The sequence below is a fragment of the Cygnus atratus genome, chromosome 1 (genome assembly GCF_013377495.2).
Source record: "Cygnus atratus isolate AKBS03 ecotype Queensland, Australia chromosome 1, CAtr_DNAZoo_HiC_assembly, whole genome shotgun sequence".
Lineage (NCBI taxonomy): Eukaryota > Metazoa > Chordata > Aves > Anseriformes > Anatidae > Cygnus > Cygnus atratus.
Genome location: NC_066362.1, coordinates 50,280,839 through 50,303,554, shown reverse-complemented (window position 1 = coordinate 50,303,554; position 22,716 = coordinate 50,280,839). Strand labels below are relative to the sequence as shown.

At 35.0% G+C, this 22,716-nt stretch overlaps 1 protein-coding gene across 6 annotated transcripts in view; it reads left to right on the top strand.

Annotated features, from left to right (window-relative positions):
* Positions 1-16,772, top strand: part of TMTC3 (transmembrane O-mannosyltransferase targeting cadherins 3) — a 35,671-nt gene extending 18,899 nt beyond the window's left edge. For all 6 annotated transcript variants that reach the window (XM_035551828.2, XM_035551829.2, XM_035551831.2 and 3 more), the window contains 8 exons: positions 559-811; positions 6,267-6,415; positions 9,728-9,848; positions 10,446-10,557; positions 11,327-11,430; positions 12,570-12,739; positions 13,535-13,761; positions 15,271-16,772. In XM_035551828.2, coding sequence (XP_035407721.1) covers positions 559-811; positions 6,267-6,415; positions 9,728-9,848; positions 10,446-10,557; positions 11,327-11,430; positions 12,570-12,739; positions 13,535-13,761; positions 15,271-16,091 — 1,957 coding nt within the window. In that variant the 3' untranslated portion in view covers positions 16,092-16,772. The remainder of the gene's footprint in view (positions 1-558; positions 812-6,266; positions 6,416-9,727; positions 9,849-10,445; positions 10,558-11,326; positions 11,431-12,569; positions 12,740-13,534; positions 13,762-15,270) is intronic.
* Positions 16,773-22,716: the final 5,944 nt, after the last annotated feature.

Below are 22,716 nucleotides of genomic sequence, written 5' to 3'. Positions count from 1 at the left end.
TTGAACCTTGGCTGAGTACTTCAGAACTTTTAACAAGTTTTTCCTTGTCTACATATGAATAATTTCTTTGGTTTTAGACATGCATTATGCAGAAAGCATGCTTAACTTCAGATACGGTGCCTGACGATAAATGTATGAGTACTGGTAGAACTGAAAAACTGCAATTTAACATTCTAAAATGTAAAGTAATATAAAAATACAACAATCAAATGTTTTTCCCTGAAAGATCAGGCAAATTTTTAAAAACATAACAAGGACCATTGAACCCAACTTCAGGAAGAGTAGTGTAAGTCATTGTTAAAACATGCTGATTATATCCCAAACAAGTTTCTTAAAGAATCTTGGAGGAGATTCCGTCCTGTGCTAAAATGCATCATAATGTGTGGTTCCCAAATTGTGTGGTTCCTGACAAATGCAGGAAGATTAGGATATTGTACATGGCTGTATTTGGCAGTTCTAGCTATGAATCTAAAGACTACTTGCATCTGGTCATACAGTCGATGAAGACCATAACTTGTTTTCTTTAAAAGCTCCTTTTTCTCCTTTATTTTGCTGTAGGTTTGATAACCCAGCTGCTGTAAGTCCATCTCCAGCAAGGCAGCTGACTTTCAACTACCTCCTCCCTGTAAATGCTTGGCTTCTTCTCAACCCCTCAGAGTTATGCTGTGACTGGACAATGGGAACTATTCCACTCGTGGAGTCTTTGTTAGATGTTAGAAATGTTGCCACCCTTACATTCTTTTGCTTTCTGGGATCTTTGGTTGTCTTCAGTCTCCGATATCCTGGGGATTCCTCCAAGACCGTACTGATGGTATGAATGATGCATGTTTCACATTCGTTTTTGTTCCGCTCTCCCCAAGAATGTAACTGTCTCAGGATGTTTGATCACATGCCTAGTCTGTGGTGACCCAGTCATGCATCTTCTCTTGGGCTAAAATGAATACGTAAGAAAAGAGAAAAATCGTTGTAGCCATAAACCTGTTAAACTGCAGTTAAGTATGTTTACTCTGTCAGGGATGAGATGTAGAAAAAAAGATGAGATGAGAATAAGTATGGCTATTGTTATTTATTTGCCAACTGTATTGTGGCCATTCTCAAGTTTTCAGAACTTGGACAGCAAACCGGGGTTTTAAATAGAACTTAAATTTGAGGATCAGAATGCATTTCCATCCTTCAAACTCTACTTAAACGTCAGTAATTATTCTACATATTTAGCAAGTAAATTGATTTTTTTTCTGATGTAAAAGGACATATTTTGGCATTTAGGTATATAAGTTTTCCCCCTTTTTTCCCCTTTTATAATGAAGGCACTTGTCTGTAGACTCTTCCATATTCTAAGGCAAAACTAAGTTTTGTCAGCTATGAAATCACTTCCTGTTTTTCACTAGTATACAACCTTAAAATTGAAATGGATTCACATGAAAGAATATTTTGGAGGAAATGGAAAGGAGCTAGTGTTTTTCACCCAAAAAGCCAACTTTTTGATTGTGGCTATTGCAAAAAATTCACAAGGTGAATGATTAACTGATACTATGTTTCTCATTGAGTCAGTGGTGCAGTTATGCCTGCAACAAATCTGCAAGTATAAATCTGAGCTTGCTTCAGAAATACGGTGCTTTTTTTTAAATATGTAACTCTAGCCAACGGAAGTTTCAGATGAGTGGGAATATTTATGCACAATTTAAAGCTAGGAATTTCTTTGCTAATCAGCAGACCAACTTGGATACATTTCAAAGAGACCTAACATTACAGCTCTGACTAATACTTTTTTTTGGTCTTGTCATGGAGCAAGGCAGATTGTTTCACTAGAAAATTCGTGAAAATGAATGGTCTGTATTATAGCTGGTGAAGCTTCTAGTTCCGAATTTGGAAACAGCATATGAACAAAAGAAACTTAGCTTATTTGTATAATAAATGCACAAGATGACATACCCAGAAAATCAGTTTAATGCTATTGGACAATATGTATTTCAAAACTAAGCATTGTGTTTAAAAAAAAAATAGTTCTATAGTTCTTAAATGTAAATAAGTAGTTTAATCTTCCTTTTTGTAGAAGTTGAAACATTTTTTATCCAGTGCACTGAAAGTAGTGGAAATGTGTACGGGGAGCAGTACACCCTTTTCACAGGACTGCTCTTGAACTTTATTTCCCAACACTTTCCTTTACTTCCTAACTCGTAAAGTTCAGAAGAGAAAAGCATTATTGTTTTCAACATTAGTTTTTGTTCAAGGGCATTTTTTTCTTATTATTCCAAATGGTTTTTATAGCAAGGGTCTTCTGAGTTCATTCAGCTGAACCTGTGATCTACAGTGTAGCTTAAACACACCGTAATCACTGTTGAACGAAAGTTATTTTTGTTTCATATATGCCTTTATTGTGTATATAACCTTCTGTATGATGCGGATTTTTTCCAGATGTATCTAAATGCCTGAAAGCTAATTTCTTAGATGAGAATGCAATATAAAATATTGAAAATGAATTGTTATAACTTGCAACAGCACTGTAGGCCAAAAGCCGTTTCTGCCTACCAGTAAACCATTAATGTCTTGATGTAGACAGGATATTGTGTCATGGGAGAGAGAGGGAGAGAGCAGTTTCTTCACTGTGGCTTCTTAGTTTCTCTTATTAGAGAGATCATAGTACAATCTTTAAAATGAAGAAATTGAATCTCTGTTTAGTGAAACCCACTTATAGAGTTTATGGCAGTTTTCCAGATAACTATGTTGAAATACTGTTTTTTTAAACTTTTGTTTTTCCACACTTGGTTCTCGGTTCTTCCAATAAAAGCCTGAATTTGTGCTAGTCAAAATAAATTAGTTCCCTGGCAGGTACAAATTTTAGTTGTCTGTATGGATGCCACCTAGTATGCCTAGATGCGTAGTAAACCTAGATGTCACCTGTGTTTTCAGCACAGCATTGTTGAAAGCATGACTGTTCACACTGGTTTTGAACTCTTAATGAGCGTCACTGTGAAGGAGTACTAAAGGGCATTGTAAAGAGCTTCTGCCTTTAAAAATCTCTAGCATGTTTTGGCTCTTGCATTAGCCCCATGAGACCCTCAGGTCTCATGCTGAAGCCTGAACTAAGGGAAAAGTCTCAAGTTATTTTCGTTCATTATATCATAAACAGTACAACTTCAAACCTGCTGCAGAAATAAAGATTTTTATTTGGACTTGATATGGACTTGATATTTGCAAATCAAATGCGAAGGAGATGGATCCAAAATGCAAAAGAGAAGGGAGGCCGCAAGTTTGTCTTAACATGTCTTTCTGTATTTGCTGATGTGGATTTGGATGTGGGTGCTGTACTTCTTGAGGGACAAGACAGAAAAATAGGTTCCTTCTCCCACTTCCACGAGTGACAGTGGACGTTCCACAGTTCTCCACAAGACATCTCACAGGGTGAACTCATTAATGAGAGATGGAAGAGTTGAAGGACCCATTTTCAGCCAGCATCTGTTTGATACAAATCGTCTCCACAAAGTATAACTCAGGTAAGTGGGTGCATTGTGTTCTACTTCGTCATATTTTAGTTTTACTTTAGGTTCTAAAATTGCCTTTTTGAAATAACAGAATTGGGAGAGGACAAAACAGATTAATTACTTCTTCAAAGTAGCCAATTTATTTTACCAACTGACAATATTAAACTAACAGAAAATGGGATTCTGTATTATAAATCAGAACACATGCTTTGGCAGGTTGATGTCATTATGCTGCTTGAAATAATCAATTATTTTGACGTTAATGAAGGACATGCCCTAGAAACAATGTATGAGGAATTAAATTCTCTTGTATTTTGTGTTTACTTTATCCCTTTGAGCAGTCAGAAAACTTGACTATCAGGCTAAGTGACCTTTTTAAATAATTTACAATATAATTATTGAAAATGTTTAGTACAATGAATAGTACAGATTTAGAATTACATTGGCTTTTCCCTAAGTTTCGGAATCAGGCTGTGATCATGGCTTTTATTTTCTAAATTAAATCTTTTGGGTTAGACACTTCTTTGTTGGCTGACAAAATTTTAATACAAGCTTTTTATCTCTGTTGATACTTGCTAAGTGTCCCAAAGAAGTGCTTTACCATCCTTTCTCAGCCCTCGCTTATGATGAGACAGCACTCCATGCTACTCAGCCACAAACCTTGGTGGCTTTTTACTGTGCAGATGTCAGGAGCAGACAGGTATCCTTAAGCTTCTTGGAGAAAGTTTTTGCGTTTTTAAGTGATGTATCTACCAAGACCTCAGTACTTCTGAACTTTTCAGTATTTATTTCTGTAGGCCCCGTACTTGTATCTCAGGCTTTGAAATGTCTCCTTTTGAACTTTTTGAGTGGTCATCTAGCAGTTCACTCTTTATAGTTTATGGTCATATTTTAGAGTTCTGTCATGTGCTTTTTGCTTCCTGCATACTGTGAATGTTTCTGTCTCTTTTATGTTTTTCAGTTGCCTTGACTGGGATATTTTTCAACTGAGCTTTGCACCTGCTGAAAGACCGTGATAAAGAGAGCAAATGAACAGAAGAGAACAAATTTTTATCTGCATTGGCGCTTTGAGTCTGTCACTTAAGAAATTATATTTGAAGGACAATAGACTGAGGAGAGGCAAAGAGACTGAAAGAAGTCGAGCAAAATCTCGTGTAACATTTTGCCATCAGAAAAATTGCAGAGAGCTAAATAAACCATGCCAAAAACTTTAGATTCATGGACAGTCCTTTTTATTAGGTGTCATTTAAACATATGTACAAACCTTATACATTTTAAAGTTTACTTCAGTGTGAATAACTTTTAAATAAAAGACCTGCAAAACAGCACTTTTTGTGGTAAAGCACACTTGGAACTTGATTTTGTAGATTCACCTTTGTAGTATTGCTTGTGTTCAGCTACTGGAAACAATGAAATACAGAATGACACTAACCCTCACTTCCCCCAAAAAATTATGAAAACATTTCCTGTAACTGGGTGAAAGAATGATACAGAAGACTGGCTTGGGGATAGCATGATGGATTCCTGCATTTCAGAGTGAATTACAAAAATCTATCTTAAAGTTCCATGTTGGAATTTTTACTTCTTGATGAGATAGGTTGAGAGGTGCTCTATAAGGAGCATGTACTATAAGAATGTAAAGGATAAAGGTAGAGGAATGTGAAATGGCATTAAATACAATTTTCTCCTCAAGTAATCAACATATTCTCTACGTGTTACGCTTGTAATTTCCTTAAGACTCAATTATTTATTTTTCCTGTAGCTTAATGAATTGCTGTAGACCACTTGATCCATGTTAATGATCCATACCCCAAGTGCATACTCTTGGCTCCATGAAAAATGAGATAACCTTTAATCAGTGTGGCATTTTTATATGTGAAATCCTAGATTCTTTCATACTGGATGTGTTGATTGTTTTAACATACAAAAGACGGTTCTGCTTACCTAGACAGAAGATGACAACCTGTTGTATAGCAAATTTCTAAAAAAATCCTTTTTACTATATTCAAATAAATATTATATTTTTGTAGGGGGGTTGTTTTGTTTTTGTTTTGTAACTTGGAGACCATATATTTAGAATTAATTATTTAATAATTGAACTAGTTTATTTATAATTATGGGTCATGTCCAATTCCTTTGTAGCAGATGGGTTTCTCTGTCTTTTAATGTCTTCCCCCAGGCATGCACCTTTTTGTTAAGATGTCTGTCAGAAACCTAAGAGCTCCAATTAAGGCTCTGATTATTGATAAGTTCATTGTCATTTTCGATATTTTGGGGTGCCTGTGGTATAGTATCTAAACATGGATGTTAATTCAGTGGTTGCTTCTGATTTTTGTTATTCAGATTTGTAATGGAAATTAAAAATAGAATCAATTGTAGAATGAATTTGTTTACATCATATAATTGTTAATTATTATGAAAGACAATCTCCAAGGTTTTAGGTCTGCCATGTTTTTGTATGTGGAGCTCTTATTAAAACACTGGTTTGAATATGACCTTTGATCCTAGCATTCTGTCATACAGCTGCTCTTTTCTGTAGTACAGAAAACCAATTACACTAGGCTGCATAAGAAAGTGTCATTCGTAGGGTCTAACTTGCCATGCTCAGAGTGGTCTCAATGTAAGACAGATCTTAATACATAAAAGAAAAAAAAAAAGACATAGATCTTCCATATATGTCAGACTTTGTTTTTTTGCTTTTGTAATTGCTTCATAATTTGTGTGTTGAGTACAGTCTGTCACTGCCTAATCTTGCTTACTAATTAATTTGCATTTCTTTTCTAGGCACTCTGCTTAATAGTGCTACCCTTCATTCCTGCATCAAATCTCTTTTTTCCTGTTGGATTTGTAGTAGCAGAACGTGTGTTATATGTTCCTAGCATGGGATTCTGCATTTTAGTAGCACATGGATGGAAGAAATTATCAAATAAAAGGTACAGTAAGTTTAACTGGTTTAACTCATTTCTCCTAATTCAGTAAAAGGCAAGGATATTTATAACTGCGAGATTTCCCAATAGAGCTTTAACCAGTGTGAATTTATGATGTTACAGGTCCTGTTCTGCATCAAGTTCTTACTGAATACAGAGTACTGACCAAGAGTAACTGTTTGGCAGTCCCGTGGTGTGAGCAAATGACAGCAAGGAACTTAGAAGACCAGTGGATATTTTTTAATTTATAAACAGACATGCACCATCAGCAGTGTTGCTTTGAAAATGTAGTACACTGGCTGCTCTTCGTGTAGAGGAATTTAGTGCTGGTTTAGGGGATAGACATTTACTAAGCAGTTTATTAGGAAAAAATACTTTTGTGTCAGCAAATACTTTGAATTAAATTTACCCATATGCATGTTGGGTGCAGTCAGAAGGTCAGCATCGTGAGTTAGTCTTCTGATTAAGTACTCTTAATTATTTAAAAATTAATTGTGATTTAGCTTAATGCTACAAACAAGGTAGACTAGAAATTACTTTTAGCTGTGCTGTGTGTGAAGTGAATTCCATAGTATTGTAACGGATAACTTCAGTCTTTTCAGTCTGTGCCACAGTTTTTTGAAGCGTCAGTGATGTGAGGTGAAAGGATAATATATTTAATTCATTTATGCAAACCTAGTATTTTAGGTTAAAATATTTTGCTGAAGATCACTGTTTTCTTTGAAATTTTTGTGACATCATTAATCAGATTTTATCATGAGTTTGTGGCCCTTATGCTTTTTTAGCTGATAGCAGTTTGCCATCTTAGGTCAAACCATTTTACCAAATAGAAATATTTTTTTTGGAGTTATTTCGGAGCAATCAGTTTAAAAGTTGGTTGAGCTTATATTTGGAGAGAGAACCAAATTGTAAGAAAAGGGTAAACATTACAGAACCTTTGTTTCACAAATTGCAAATTTTTGTATTTCGACTTTTATTGTAGAAACTGACTGAATAGGAGTAAAGGAGGAGTTTTAAATCTGTTGGAGAGGGGAGATACTTTAGTGCATTGATCCTTTGCCTCTTAAGAAAAATAGTCCTTACGATACTAAATACTGAGATTCTTCCCCTATACCTCCCATTGTTGTTGTTGTTATTCTGAGGGTATTCGGAGGTTCATTTAAAAACACAAAAACCGCAAAACATATTTTTCAATACCTTTGACACCAAACACTTTAGAATGCAAGGTAGCTTACATTACACATCGCTACAAAATGGACTGCCTAGATATCTCTTTCGTGTAAATAACATGGTATTTTCTGTTTTAAATCATTTTTAAGGATTAGGCAAAAAAATTTCTTGTCTAGATATGATTTGTACTTCATCCAAAGGTGACTACTGACTAAAGTTTATGTAATGCATGTATTATCAGTCTGCAGCATGTGAAAATATCTTCATTACTGATAAAATTTTCAGTGTTTAAGTGCTAAGAATGTACATCAGAACTGCTCAGTATTTGTTTAACCAAAGAATGATTTAGATAAGAATTTCTCCTTTGAAATTTCTGCTCTGAATGCATATTTTGCATGGACCTTAGATTTTCTAGTGTCTTGTACATTGTAAATGCTTCCCCCTGAGCTGGATGCTCTATCCTTTTTACCCTAGTGCCATACTTCTGCTCATCTGGACAAACTGAAAGGCAGCCGATCCCAGTCTATGTTGTCTGCTGTCGTTAGAAGTGAGGTTAGAAGTGTCGTTAGAAGTGAGTTATCCTTGCAGGATAACTTGTGCTAACTGGTGCTGCCAAAGCTGACAGCACTGGATAAGGAGAAATCGGTGATACCCTGTGGGAGTGAGGAGAAAGTATTATCACAAATCCCACTACAAAGTAGCAAAAATAGAAGTGTTGTGACAGAAAGCAAGGATCCAGGAGAGGACAGATAGGGAGGAAAATCAGGCAGCAGTGTGGCTTACTACAAAAATATTGCAAGTCAGTGCTCTAAAAAGTCTCGCAATGTGGAATAGGCTCCTTGCTTTAGAAATATGGGGGGGGAAGGGAGGGGCTGTTTTATTAGCCTGGTGGGGATATGGATTATTGCATGTCTCAGTTCTCACCAGCTGCTTTGTGGTGGTGGAATTCCTCTCAGTTCTGCTGCTCTTTTAATTTTTACTTTTTAATTTATTTTAAATTTAATTTAATTTATTTTAAAGCAAAACACAAGAACCACCACCAACAAAAACAAGCACAGTCTTGCGTGTGCAGCGTTTTGTATATGAGGGGAAAAGCTTCTGTTTTTCTGTTAAACCCCTGTGGAGTACACAGGAGTGTGAACAACTAAACCAAGAAATAGCTGGCAAAGGTGGATAGCTATGTCTGCTTCAGAATGATATTTTTAAAGCTTTTTAACAAAGTCATGTTCATAATTGGAGGAAGACTACTAGGTCCTTAGTGCGTTTTTTCACGTATAGATCTGAATTCAGAGACCAAATGGTCAGTCTTTTAAAGTTTGTTTTATATCTGGTGTAGTTAAACCAAGCGATGTTCAAACTGCAGAAAATAAACTGCAAAAAATCTAGAAGATTGTTGCTGACAAGCTGGTCATAGAGTGTGATTTGTGCTCCTGATTTGTAGCTTTTAAAATAAAATATAAGCTGTTCAAGAGGCACTGAACCTTTCTCCTGCTAAGGTACAACCATTGCATTGTGTTTACTTAGAAGCATTGGGTGGCCTCCACAGCAGACCTCTGTGATAAGAGGTATGCTACAGTGTGGGAAAGGTTGGTTATGCGTTCAGTAAAGAACTTGTGCGGAATCACCTGATTATATAAATAAATTTATTTTTATTATTTTTTAATTAAATTTAAATTTAAATTAAATAAAAGGATAGGATGACATGTTAGTTTTTCTTGTTTCATTTTTGTAAGCTATTACATTTTATACAGTGTTTTTGAAGAACCTCACTGTTGGACGTCACGATCATGTTCGTTGTCTAAAATTAGAGATAAGGTCTGAAAAGCAAAAGTACAGTTTTCCTACATTTTTGTTTCACATTATATTATGTGGATTGCATTTGTTTTTATTAAGCAGATTGCATAGTGATGGAAAAAAAAAAAACAAACAACAGGTGAATAACTTGAAATTAGACATTAGATTCCTTTTAAATTTTGGACTGCTACAGTTAATGTTCAGGCAAGTTGGAATATACCATTCACAAATATGTTCTGCATTTTTTTTGCCTCCTAGGATAGGAGATATTTTATTTAGTATAAATAAGAATTGTTTGTGTGCTTTTAACAAATCTTTATTTTATTGTTTTTTTTATTTTTTTTAATTTAATAGTGTACTAAGAAAAATTTCTTGGGTTTGTTTGGCTGTGGTACTATTCACGCACGCCTTAAAAACACTGCACAGAAACTGGGACTGGGAATCAGAATACACATTGTTTATGTCAGCTTTAAAGGTACTGTATCTTATTTGAAAGGGATAATGGAAAATTGTGTTGCTGTTCTAAAAAAAAGTTGACTGCATTAGAGCATGATAAGAATGGAGAGAAATTATGCTTGTTTTGCCACTTTTATTTCTATGTTGACAGTATCTAATTAGTAGTTTTTGGGAATGCTTTAAAAACAGTGTGATGCACACATGGGAATTCATGCACAAGAAACGAGAATTTTTTCTTAATGTGTTAAAACAGTTGAATGTATTCTCTTAACTGGAGGTAAACACAATATGTTTGAATACAAAATCTACAAAAGGTTTGCATAAAATAGTTTCTTTAAATATGGCATGATATGATAGTTTGAACAACCATCTATTCATTTTCCGATAATTACATTTTAAAATCGCTGGAATTTTTAGCTACTAATGGCTAAAATAAATGGATGTTGAGCAGGAAGTTCAATGTAATTGTTCTGTATGCACTGTTTTGTTGTTCTTTACACATAGCAGCTTGATCTTTCATATATTTTGTGTTTTTCCAACTTCAAGATTTAGTTGCAAGAAAATCAAATGCAGCTTAATACGTTATATATTGATATCTTTTTGTTGTTGTTTTTAGGTGAATAAGAACAACGCAAAACTATGGAACAATGTGGGGCATGCCTTAGAAAATGAAAAGAATTTTGAAAGAGCTTTGCAATTCTTCATACAAGCCACCCAAGTGCAACCAGGTAAAACCTTTGACTAGCTGCTACTGAATGGCTTCTCCCTGCTCCTAATATGTCAGGATGCTTAGCTTACTTAACAAAATGTTCTGAATTACCTGTTTTTCACCAACTGAACAGCAAACAAGGCCAGTTAAATGATATGTAGTTTTTCAGTATGATAAATATATTGATGAGTTAGTATTACAAGTTAATAAGCTCCTCCCCAAAAAAGTCCTCAGTGAAAGTTTCTATCTATAGAAAGATGCATATACTTTTCATTTAAAGCCATTATTTCAGTTCATTCAAAAATAACATCATCCAACCTATAATTTGTTTTGAAGTATTATTATTATTATTATTATTTATTTTTATTACTTAATACTAAGAAAGAATATGAAAAAGATATCTAGGATGTATCCAAGAGCACATTTATTCTCTTTTGCATACTGTTGCAAAAGAATTTCTAGGTAGTACTGGACAACCTTTCCTTTTTCTTTTTAGAAATCTAGTAAATAATTTTCAATTTATGTGCCTCTACTATAGCAAGAGATTAAAGACATATACATGGAAAATTTACCTATAATTTTTGACCTTTTCCCAAGTAACTTTATAACATATCTTTTGGTTTACAGTTAAATTATTAGCTTCATAATTCAGATGAAAAATAATTTAAACTGTTTTTTTTTGCTAGTCTTTATGCAGTACCTGTATTTAATGCTGCTCTCAAGCATAGGTATTTTTTGTGATACTCAGTGCATGAAGTATTTGAAGTTTCATTCTTTTCTTTGTTAAGATGATATTGGTGCCCACATGAATGTAGGAAGAACTTACAAAAACTTAAACAAAACTAAAGAAGCCGAAGAATCATATATGATTGCTAAATCATTGATGCCACAGGTAATTAGAAACTACCACCATAGGAGGGAACTCTTTCAGACCTTATATTCATGATAAAACTTTCTTATTTTTTGTTGAAGCTGCATGTTGCTATATGCTCTCTCCCCTCCCTCCCCCCAAAGCTATCTCTTAAAAGGAAAGGTGATACACAGTCATAGCACTTTAAAAAATGCTAACTTGGACCTTCTTTGTTAAAAAATATTTTAAGTTACTTTTTATATTGTTTTAGATTTTTTTATGGCTCAAATTGAGGATACAAAATAAGCAAGTTACAAATGTGCACTTACAGTTTCTAATCACAGTGGGTTTACTTTAATGTCCAGCTAATTGATGTTGATTAGTTTCTGAGCCCGCAGGAGAAGTCTTAGATGCAGTGTTGCAGGTGGGAGAAGGCAGTTGCAGCTGCGACAAAAAAAAAATCTTTGAAAATACTTTTAAAAACCTGTCCTCTGTTACCTTTTCCATTTGTAAAGTTGTATTTATACCTAGTAAGTATTACTTTAGCTGTTTAAAAGAAGAGGAATATTTTTGGGGCAAGGTAACAAATGTTAAGGGCAAAATGAGACTGACAAGAAAAATCAGTAGTCCCTTAAGTATAACATTAAAAAGCTTGCACCATTAAACAGTATGAAGATTCTAGTAGACAGTACATTGGTTTTAATGCCATAGCATTTTCATCTTTCATGTAAATTTTTCATCTGCTGTCGAAGTGGACGGTAAAATTGTACTTACACTGAGCTGAAGGGTTTTAAAAAAAAAGGCTTGTCTGATAGAATGTCATTTTAGGCTTTAAGAAATACTCTTTGTATGAATGGGGAAAGTTTTACAAGATCTGGATGGTTGTTAATGGCCATTTGCATGAGCCAAGTTAAGTAGTAACAGAGCTTAACTGATAACTTTTGTATCCCATTTAAGGTAATGTTCCACGTATTCATAGAAGTAAGAAGACAAAATATTTTGTTATGTTTTTATGATTTTTTTTCTTGGAGGAAGAGCTGCTATTTGTAATTGTTAAGTGGCTGTAGACTGTCCAGTAGTACCCTAAAACAAATGCAGCAGGCTGAAGAGTAGTTCTGTACTGATTGTCTTTCATATTTTTACTCTTTTCTTTTTTTCGGTACATATATTCTTTCTGGCAGATTATTCCAGGTAAAAAGTATGCAGCAAGAGTTGCTCCTAACCACCTGAATGTTTATATTAATCTTGCAAACTTAATTAGAGCAAATGAATCTCGCCTTGAAGAAGCAGATCAATTATATCGACAAGCAATTAGTATGAGGCCAGATTTCAAGCAGGCTTACATCAGCAGGTATTTTCTAATTTTAGAGATACATATTCTTGAATGTACATTTGTGTATTTGCAGTGCTGTGAACATCGTTTAGTTCATACAATTGCATTAGCTTCTGGAATTGATTTATTTTCAAATAAGATGATGAAAATTTGGGGGAATAATAAATTATTTATGACAAATCTTGTTCTTATACATTCCTACTTCAAACAGTGTGTTTCCACATATGCTGTGTATTTGAACATTGTATAGGAAGATGCTTCCATTAGACATCTTTATGAATAACAAACTCGGATTTCTAATCTCCTTGTTTAGTTTTGAACTAAAAAACTTCTGATTACTCTGAATCATGGAGTTTTTCTTTATTCTTTTGTTGAAAATGGTTCAGAAAAAGCAAGAAATGGGAAGCACATAAATGGGAGGCTAAATGACTGGGTTTTGAGGCTTCTGTCCACTGTTTTGTTAGTTGTGATTCTTCCTGGGATTTAGGGAGGTGCAGAGGTGTGTAGACTCTTTTGTAGTGCCACACAGCCAATATCAGGAGTCCTTGATAACTCCTGTATGTGGGTTCTTTTGTTCTGCTTATACATCTCCTGTATGTAAACTTCTCAGAGCTGAAAGCTTTGGGGAATAGTATATAATCAATTCCTGTGCTTTCTTGTGTTTAAAACAAAACAAAACTAGTATTACTAGTATTTCACATGTGCTTTCTATAGGAAGATTAATTTCTTTTTAAAAAAAGACAGAAAAAATGTCAATTATTTTTATACGTATATGAACAAAAGTTGCTGAAGATTAAATTTATTCTTCAACAGGGGAGAATTACTTTTAAAAATGAACAAGCCTCTGAAAGCTAAGGAAGCATACCTTAGAGCTCTAGAACTAGACAGAACCAATGCAGACCTATGGTACAACTTGGCAATTGTTTACATTGAACTGAAAGATCCAACAGAAGCCCTGAAGAATTTTAACCGAGCACTAGAACTCAACCCAACACATAAACTGGCATTGTTCAACTCAGCCCTGCTAATGCAGGAATCTGGTATGTTAGTTACTCCTTAAATAAATATTATGTATTTATAAGATGCATATCACCTCTTTTTTTATTTAACTGATTTATTTTTGAAAAGCGGAAGCTTGTAGCATCATCAAATAAACTGTTTATTGTAATAGTCATCTTTGTCATTTATTGGTAGTGTTTGGAATTTATGCAAAGTGTACATATACCTTAGGTGATTAGCACCTTTAAAACTATTTTACAATAGAACATCTTATACATATAAAAAATAGTGTTACACAAAACTCTTTTTCAAAATTGTACCTATTGTAACTGTATCTATATAATAAAACAGTGAAGTATGTATAATACTAACGTTTTGCATGTATATTGATTTCGTCCTTTCCTCATCAATTAAAAATCATTGACTTCTGTGGGTTTTAAATGTAGTCCTGGGAAATGTGAATGTTTTCAGTTTCCCCTGAAATATTTCTGATTAGTATGAATCAAGTTGGATTTTCATGAGCTTGATTTTGTATGTTTAGCTTCTGTCTGTATGGGTAAACATGGCTGTCGCCATACAAAAGCTGTCGCAAAACATAATTAGGCAGTGACAAGTCAGGTTTGTTTCCCTTTTTCTTAGGGGTAATTTACCATCCCAACAAGAGATAATAGAGTTGATTGGAGCTGATCCAAATGGATTGTTCTTGTTCTTCATCTCTTTCCACGTTGTAAGTTAGGTAGTACAAGAAACGCCTTGTTTCTTGTCTGAAGTAGCATGAAGGGCTTCAAATGAGCCGAAGTGTTAGTTGTCTAGTTTTGGGTAACCCATACTGGAAGAAGGTACAAGCACTCTTTCAGGAGGTGGAAGAAGGAGGTTAAAATCAGCTCCCTAATCCCCCTTCCTTCAGTAAGTCTATGCCCGGAATTCCTTATTAAAATATATTCACTGAAATATTATTTAAAGTAGCACAGACTACAAGCTAGGATTCCTGCTATTATCAGACAAGATTATTTTTATACTTTATTTTTTAAACAATTTGATGCAAAACAAAATGAGTTACAGATTTTGTTTTGACATGATAAGGTATTATAGCCTGGCTAAATCAGACATCACCCTATGTAATCTCTATCAGTATTCTTTTCAATATGTCTTTAACAAAATGAGGTCTCCTAAGTTTACTTCTATGAGAGGTGATTTGTCAGAACTGACAACTTCTCTGCATTGCAGTTGCTCACTCATACATGAAAATAACACTGTTAAACTTGTAGAGACACCTTTTGTATCTGTTGTACCGAATCTAAATATAATTTAACAGATAATAGGATAATGATGCTGACTTTGGCTACAAGTCAGCTGTTAGTTTTGTCCTGTAAAGGTTGTAAATGTCATTTATTTTTTCTGCTACATGGCACAAATAAAAAGTAATATTTTAAACCCTTTAACTTTCACAGAAGTTACATTTTAATTTGTATAAGAACTAGCATTTTACTGGCCTGACCTAAAAATACTTCAGTATAAATCTAGAATTAAATGCATTTTCTGTCATTTAGGTGATGCTCGGCTTAGACCTGAAGCTAAACAAAGACTGTTAAATTATGTGAAAGAAGAACCACAGGACGCAAATGGCTACTTCAATTTGGGTATGCTGGCAATGGATGACAAAAAAGATGTGGAGGCAGAGGCATGGATGAAGAAAGCCATAAGGTTACAGCCAAACTTCCGAAGTGCTTTGTTCAATTTGGCGTTGCTTTATTCTCAGACATCAAAAGAATTGATGGCTTTGCCTGTCCTGGAAGACCTACTGAAATACTATCCTGATCATACCAAAGGTCTCATTTTGAAAGGAGATATCCTTATGAACCAAAAGAAGGATATAGTTGGAGCAAAAAAGTGCTTTGAAAAAATTTTGGAACTGGATCCCAACAATGTACAAGGAAAACATAATCTTTGTGTAGTTTACTTTGAAGAACGAGACTTAATAAAAGCAGAAAAATGTTTGGTTGAAACTCTAGCTCTGGCACCTCATGAGGAGTATATTCAACGTCATCTGAACATAGTTAGAAGTAAAATTGCATCACTTAGTGTTACAGAACAGTCATCGCTTCTGGCAGATGGGACTGCAACTACTGCTGCAGAAGAAAAAAAAAAATCATTTCAGAATTTGAAAGAAGTAAAAAATGAGCAGAAAACCTCCCAAACAACAGCTGATAACAATAAAGGGCAATCAAAAAATAAGAAACGAACAGAGAAAAACAGTATGGAAAAAGAGACTCCCAAAAAATCTTCAAAAGAAATCAAAGATATTGAGAAAAAGAGAGTTGCTGCTTTGAAAAGACTAGAAGAGATTGAACGTATATTAAATGGTGAATAGTCTTTATTATGTCACAAAAGAGTAAGGGAGGAGTACTATTTTTAGTTGTTTAATGTGATCCAACTGGAAGATGGTTTCAGTGCTTTTGGAAATAGAAAAAATGTTGACTGCATATCATTTGGCAAGCAGTGAAAGTCATTACAATGCTTTTTGTGCGAACTACAAATTTAAATATGATGTGGGGTATGGATGGGGATTGAAGGGTAATGGGTTGAGAATAATCTTAAATGCAGAATCTTAATTGAGAAAATAGTACCCAAAAATCATTGTAAGTCAGGGATATTCAGGAAGGCTACTTTCAAGGAATCCGTGAAAAAAAATAGTGGTGAACTGATAGGATAAGCCGGATACTGCTGCTTTTCCACATAAAAATCTGTTTGGGTTAACATTTTCTACATTTCCATTTTACACATCAACAGTTTAAATCTTTCTAGACCTTTGTTTGCTCTACGTGGAAAAGCATTTTTCTTTGTGTTATTTGTTTAGAGAGCTTATCAAAGTCAGTAAAATGTCACTGGTTGTACTATGTATGTGTCAGACCATAGGATGATGCAGCAGCACACTAAAACTTTCAATTGTGTTCTAAATAAGGAACGATATAATAATCTTTTAATTGTTCTTTACTTACAGTGCTAATGGTTTGTACTGTTTTACTGAATAGAAATCTTATGGTGCTCGTAAGATCTTTAGTCTATGCTTTACTTTTAAAGAAAACGTGTTTTTTTTTTCTTCAACTATCAAACATCTGGTTGTTTTTAAAAGTATATATATGGCGGAAAGAAACAGAAAACAAAAAACACCTTTTTTCACTCTTTCCCCAGTTCATTGAATGCTGACAAATGCACTTTTGGTACAGCAACCAATGTGCTATGCAGTAGTCCTTGTCAACTTTGTATGGATGACTGTGGATTGACTCTGTTGTGTGGGAAATTCTTCTTTGTTTATAGTAAATCGACTTTATTGTTGGAACACTATTTTAAGTCTCATGACTTTTCACAACATTGATTTAAGCAATGATTGCTTAGAACAATGTGATAATAATTAAGCCACTGAATTTAGCAATGTTTAACACAAGGAAATGTGGATAGTGTGCTTCCAAAGACTAAGTTCTTTTGTTTTGATACTTTGTCATGGGTGTGTGGTTTTTATTAAATATTTATTTTGACTACTAAAATATTCCCATTTACACTTTTCCACTAATGCAGAATTTTTATTTCCTACATGAATTTTTTTTTTTTGTAATTTCAGTGTTGCTTTTAGCCTTGTGCAATGCATATATTTTTGTTTGAATATATTACCTATTACTGAAGTATGATGCCTCCCTTAATTATGAAAAAGAAGAGAAGAGCTGGGTGGGGAAAGAAGTATAAGAGATGGGTTCCTTAACAACTTAATCATTAAATCTAACTCTTACTCTCCATGTTTTGTCTTATTTCACAGTGTAGAAGTATTCCTTAGCAACCCTGTTTAACCATAGTCCTTTCTGTAACTGCTCAGCTTTCTGCCTCTGGCAATAATCCAGCTGTAAGATGTAATGTTTATCTTAGTGGGAGGGTTCTTAAATGTCTGAAGGCCTTGCAGGGACCTTTTCATTATTATGTATCATTTGTAATGTTACTACAACAATTGCTTGTATGGTAATAACTAGGAAAAGACTGTATGGGTTTTTAAAAACATGATCTAAAATCTGTGGACATAACTAGGTACCTGGTGTGCAGCCATTCCTCATACACAGGTTTTAAGTGTTCACTGTAGCACCAGGAATCAATTGACCACACCTTGAAAATTGCTGCTTTATCTTAATCTGTGAATAACTTGGATACTTGTAGCTAAAATAGTTATGTGGAGCTGTACAGAAACACTAAATTGCATATTAAGTCTTCCCTCCTGACCTTTGTTCTACAAATGAATTGGTCATTGTTCTGGGTGATACAAAGGAACATTCATTTGGAAGTGGAAGGAACTACGTAGTAAGAAAAGGTACTTTCTGTCTGGCTATGCAGGCCAAAATTCTGTTTTTGTTTTGTTTTTACTATTAAGAGTCTAGAATCCAGTTGCCACACTGTTATCATTCAGTCTGTAAATTCGAGAGAAGAGGCACGTTCTCAGGTTCAGCAGTTCAGCTGCTGCCTCTTTGCTCTAATATTGACAATATCATACAAGTAGCTGCTCTTCAGAGACTTGCAAGAATTGTTAGATTTACTGACACTCAGAGGTGCCATCAGTTTTAACTAAATAAAGTCATCAGACCAGCATAAACTAGAGTATGCCAGTGGTAGGTCTTTCAGTCTCTTATCAGGTAATATGTGCCCTTTGTTTCTTCTAAAAACTGTAGTAAAAATTAGTATTTTGACTACTGTCAATATGCCAAGTTGTATTTAGCCTGTTTTAGGGTGTCAACCATTTGAAACGGATAGGAAGAATGTTACAGTAAATTGAAGCAGTGTAGCTGATAAAAACAAACAACAACAACAAAAAGTCAAATTTTATGTTCATTCAAATCTGGTTTCTTTTTAATGCATTGAGTTTTATCAGCTCTGCAGGGAAGTAGTTGGATATTATTAATAATAGGAACATTTTCCTACAAACAGGCATGTGCAAAGTGTCACAGATTGGAGTCACAAAAGAATGAAGTGGGAGATAAATTCCTTTCAATGTGCACTGCTGTTTGCCCCTTGGTTAGGCAATACTGGAAGAGAAAAAGTCAAGACAGGAGTAAAGACAGGAAGATTGCTGTAGATGGAGCATACATATAAAGAAAGCAAGAAAATGTGGTACGTGTGTGTTGCCATAGACTTTGAATGAAATGGGAAGATTTTGTTTTCTGCTCAGTTGCAGAGACTTACTGAATTGTACCTTATTTTGAAACAATGTAATTTCAATACATGTAAAAGGAAGATGATGCGCTGAAATCTTAGGTGAGTCTTGGTTTCAACCTGTGAAAAAATGCCTATATAGCTTGTAGCAACTTCTCATCCAGATCCTCGTTCCCCACTGGCCTTCTGGTATGATGCAGACAGACTCAAGATCCTCGTGCTCTGAAGAGACAAGGTTCTCTTTGCCAATAGGATGCAAGAGATGCACATTCTTTGTTTTCCTGGAGCTACAGGACTGTTGTCACCACGTTGCTCCTAAATGAACATAAAACACTGACAAAAGTATGCTATTACTCTGCCTTTCTTCGTTTACCAAAAATAGCTGGACTGAATAGGGCCTGTGGGATACTGACACAGCCTCCCATTTAATGGGACTTCAGAACAAAGCACGGACCTGCTGAGAACAGTGGGTGTTGTCAGTTGCAGAAGTTAACTATTTCAAAAGCTGCTGAAACATTTTGGCACTGTGCATATAGGCTGTCCAGCCCAGCATCCGAGCAGATTCCCCTTCTTCACATCTCTAGGGTATTACAAGACTAAGAAACACTGAGAGCAGCTTTTCGTATGCAACAGTTCAGTCTTCTGCTGCCTCAGTGTCAGGTGAGGCTTTTGCAATATCAAACAGTACCTTCTACATAAATGTAAAGCTGCCCACATGCCTGCTTCCAGGGTACAGAGCTAAAGGCTGAGCATGCAGGCCTGTGGCATTTGTTTCTTCCTGAAATTTCATTTGTAAGGGCCCAGTGGAGATCAAAACAATTCCGGGAAGTTAGCAGCCTGCCCCGGGCTCTTGCATGGTTTGCATCCCACAAAGGCACAAGGAAGGGTCCCATATTGGGCAAGTGTATGTGGCAGGGGCTTTTTTGTGCAGAGTTTCTGTGATCATCCACCTCTACCTAGCCAAATGCATGGAGCTGCTGCAGCAGAACCTGCTTGTCCTCGAAGGACCTGCTTCAGCCTATGCAGTGTAACCAAAATTGTGCCTCTTTGACTTTCAGTCTAGGAATCCTGCTTTGCTTAGGAAAAAAGCCTGAAAATGGAAAGGCTGGAAGATACCTCTCCGTCCACCCATCCTTCACCTCACTTCCTCTACGTACAAAGCTTTGGCATGCTTCATGTAGTGTTTCAGCTGAGCAAGAAGAGCCTGTCCCGCCAAACCTCCAACTTAGCTTACAAAAAGGTAAGTAAACCATTCCTATTTGTGATCAAAATAGCATAGCTTGCTAGTTTACATGTATTCATATGCTACATTAAATTAAAAAAAAAAAAAGAAGATAAATACCACGTTATTTTTATAGCATTCAGTGAGTGGTAGCAAAGCCAGTATTATTTCAAAAACTTGCAAACTGCTTTCTGTGGTCTGATAGTCCCCTTCTACAAACCAGTGGTTTGCACGCAGGATATATGTGTCTTTTGCAAACAGATGGGGAAAAAAAAAAAAAAACAAAAAACATACACCTGTCTCTGTCAAAACAAAATAAATAAAAGTAAGAAGAGAAAGAAAAACAAAACAACAACAACAACAACAACAACAAAAGAACCTTCTACATAATTATTCTGGGATGGGAAGACTGTTATAAACTCTAACTTTCTTGAGTTAGGAAAGAGTTATGGCTTTGATAAAATGTCCATAGAGAGGCACTAACAAGTTTTACAGCGAGTTTGGAGGTTACATGCTTGTTTGGGTGAGCTGTCTTTTTCAGATGTGAGCAGAAAGAGAAAGAAATTAAATGTGTGGGTCTGTGGGGCTTTGTGTGAGACTACATCTCGATGTGGGAAAATCTACATATGCTAATGAGTGAAAGGGGCTGTGCTGGCAGGAACTGTAGTAATTGGTAGGTTGACAGTACAGACAAATTGGTATATTTTATATTCTTTGGGGGGGGGGATAAAATAAGCTTTATATGAGGTCATTAATTCTGTGTCTTTTCTGAGCTGAAACTTTCAAAAATGTGAAGCGTGAAGGATTCTGGATAGAATATAAGTAAGCATTAAAATAAAGCAACTTGTTCAGATTTCCTACACCTGTTCAGCATATACGTTTGTTCCTTGCGTGTAGTTACCAGCGTATTGTCTTCTTAAATACACGTAGCAAGGTATTTTTAATTTATGTGTATTCATCCGCACACAATGGGAGTAGGTGGAGGAGGAAAATACAACAATTGCAGGATGTCTTACCAAATGTAGAAGTAATAATTTTTTATTTTTAAAATACCATCTTGAACATATTCTTACCTTTATTTGGTTTGCAATTGTTAGCCCAGTCCTATATTTTTGTTGTACATGATCATCATTAAAGCAGGATGCTGTAGTACTAACTCACCAGTACTAAAAACTTAAACAAGTTCATGACAGCTGATGCTTTCACAAGGGGATCAGTTTTTACCTTTCCTAAGCCTTCAGTTGAATAACAGAGGCTTGCTTGTTTGTTTGGGCACACTGCATGTTTCACCTACAGGCTACCAGAAATCATGCATCTCAGTTTCCAAGGCATGGCAGTTTCTATGTAGATGTGTGATGCGCACAGCAGGGGGATTGGAACTAGATGATCTTTGAGGTCCCTTCCAACCCAAGCTGTTCTATGATTCTGTGCTAAACATGTGCCTTCTCATTAGCAGATAAAGACAGCATGATTTATGTTGTTCAGCACACCTGAAAGCTGTAGCGGGTAGAAGTGAGGAAGCCAATTTATAAGACGTGTTAAGTGTAATTGACATCCAGTAAGTATTATAAAAGGCATATTATAATTGCTGTGCTCAGAAATTATGCAAAACTATGGTCTTGGTTTAAAAAAAAAAATTGTCAAGAAGTTTTTTACCTTCTTGAACAATTTTCAAACAGTTGAATAACTTCATGCCTGCAATGCCGGTTTTTCTTCAGTTCTGTACATAAGCACTTAACTATTTATTCTGCAAAACTTTACAAGCAAATAAAACAGGCAATAGGAGATATTTGAGAGCTTAATACTCAGGAAATTCATTCATCTGTTTCTACAGATATTGCAAGAGAACTAATTTACAAAAATATTTGTGAAAACATTTAAAAAAAAGTTTTTGGAGTAATTTCATTCTGATTAAAATATGATGTTATGTATTGTACAAAGATAAAAGCAACAAGGAAATTACAAAGATTTTAATTTCAATTGAGAAATTTAAATGATTCTTTAAGGTTTTCCAAGGATGTTTCATTTATTTGCATTAGTTTAAATTCACAAGATTTCATTGACTTCCTTTTGATCATCTTTCTTCTTTACCTTTGTTTTGTTCTTGCCCTGTCTGCAGGACCTTTTCCTCTTTTTTTCAGCAGCTTTTGTTTTTTTGTTGAACCATGAGTACAAAAACTGTCAGATGATCGTTCAGTTTACAAACACATATGTGTATACAAATCTATATGTGTAGAGGATACCTAATACCTAGGGATTTTCTACCCTAACTAGAAACCATCTCAACTTCAAAGTTTAAAAAACCTGTCATATAGTTGTTTTCACTATATGCTGTTGCTTCTTCAGTTCAAAATGAAATGCTGTAAAGGGACTGAATGTTAGGTTGAATTGGGTTAACATAGACTATTTCTTGAATACTTTACATTCTATCGTTCTATTTTTGTTCTCATATTCTTTCTTTTCTCTGGCACTGGTACTTTCTCACACTGTCAGTGCTTCAGGACAGAGGCTGTAAAGAAGAAAAAGAAAAAAAGAGAGGAGCTAACTGAAGGTTTCTAAGACTTTATGTATGTATTACTGATAAACA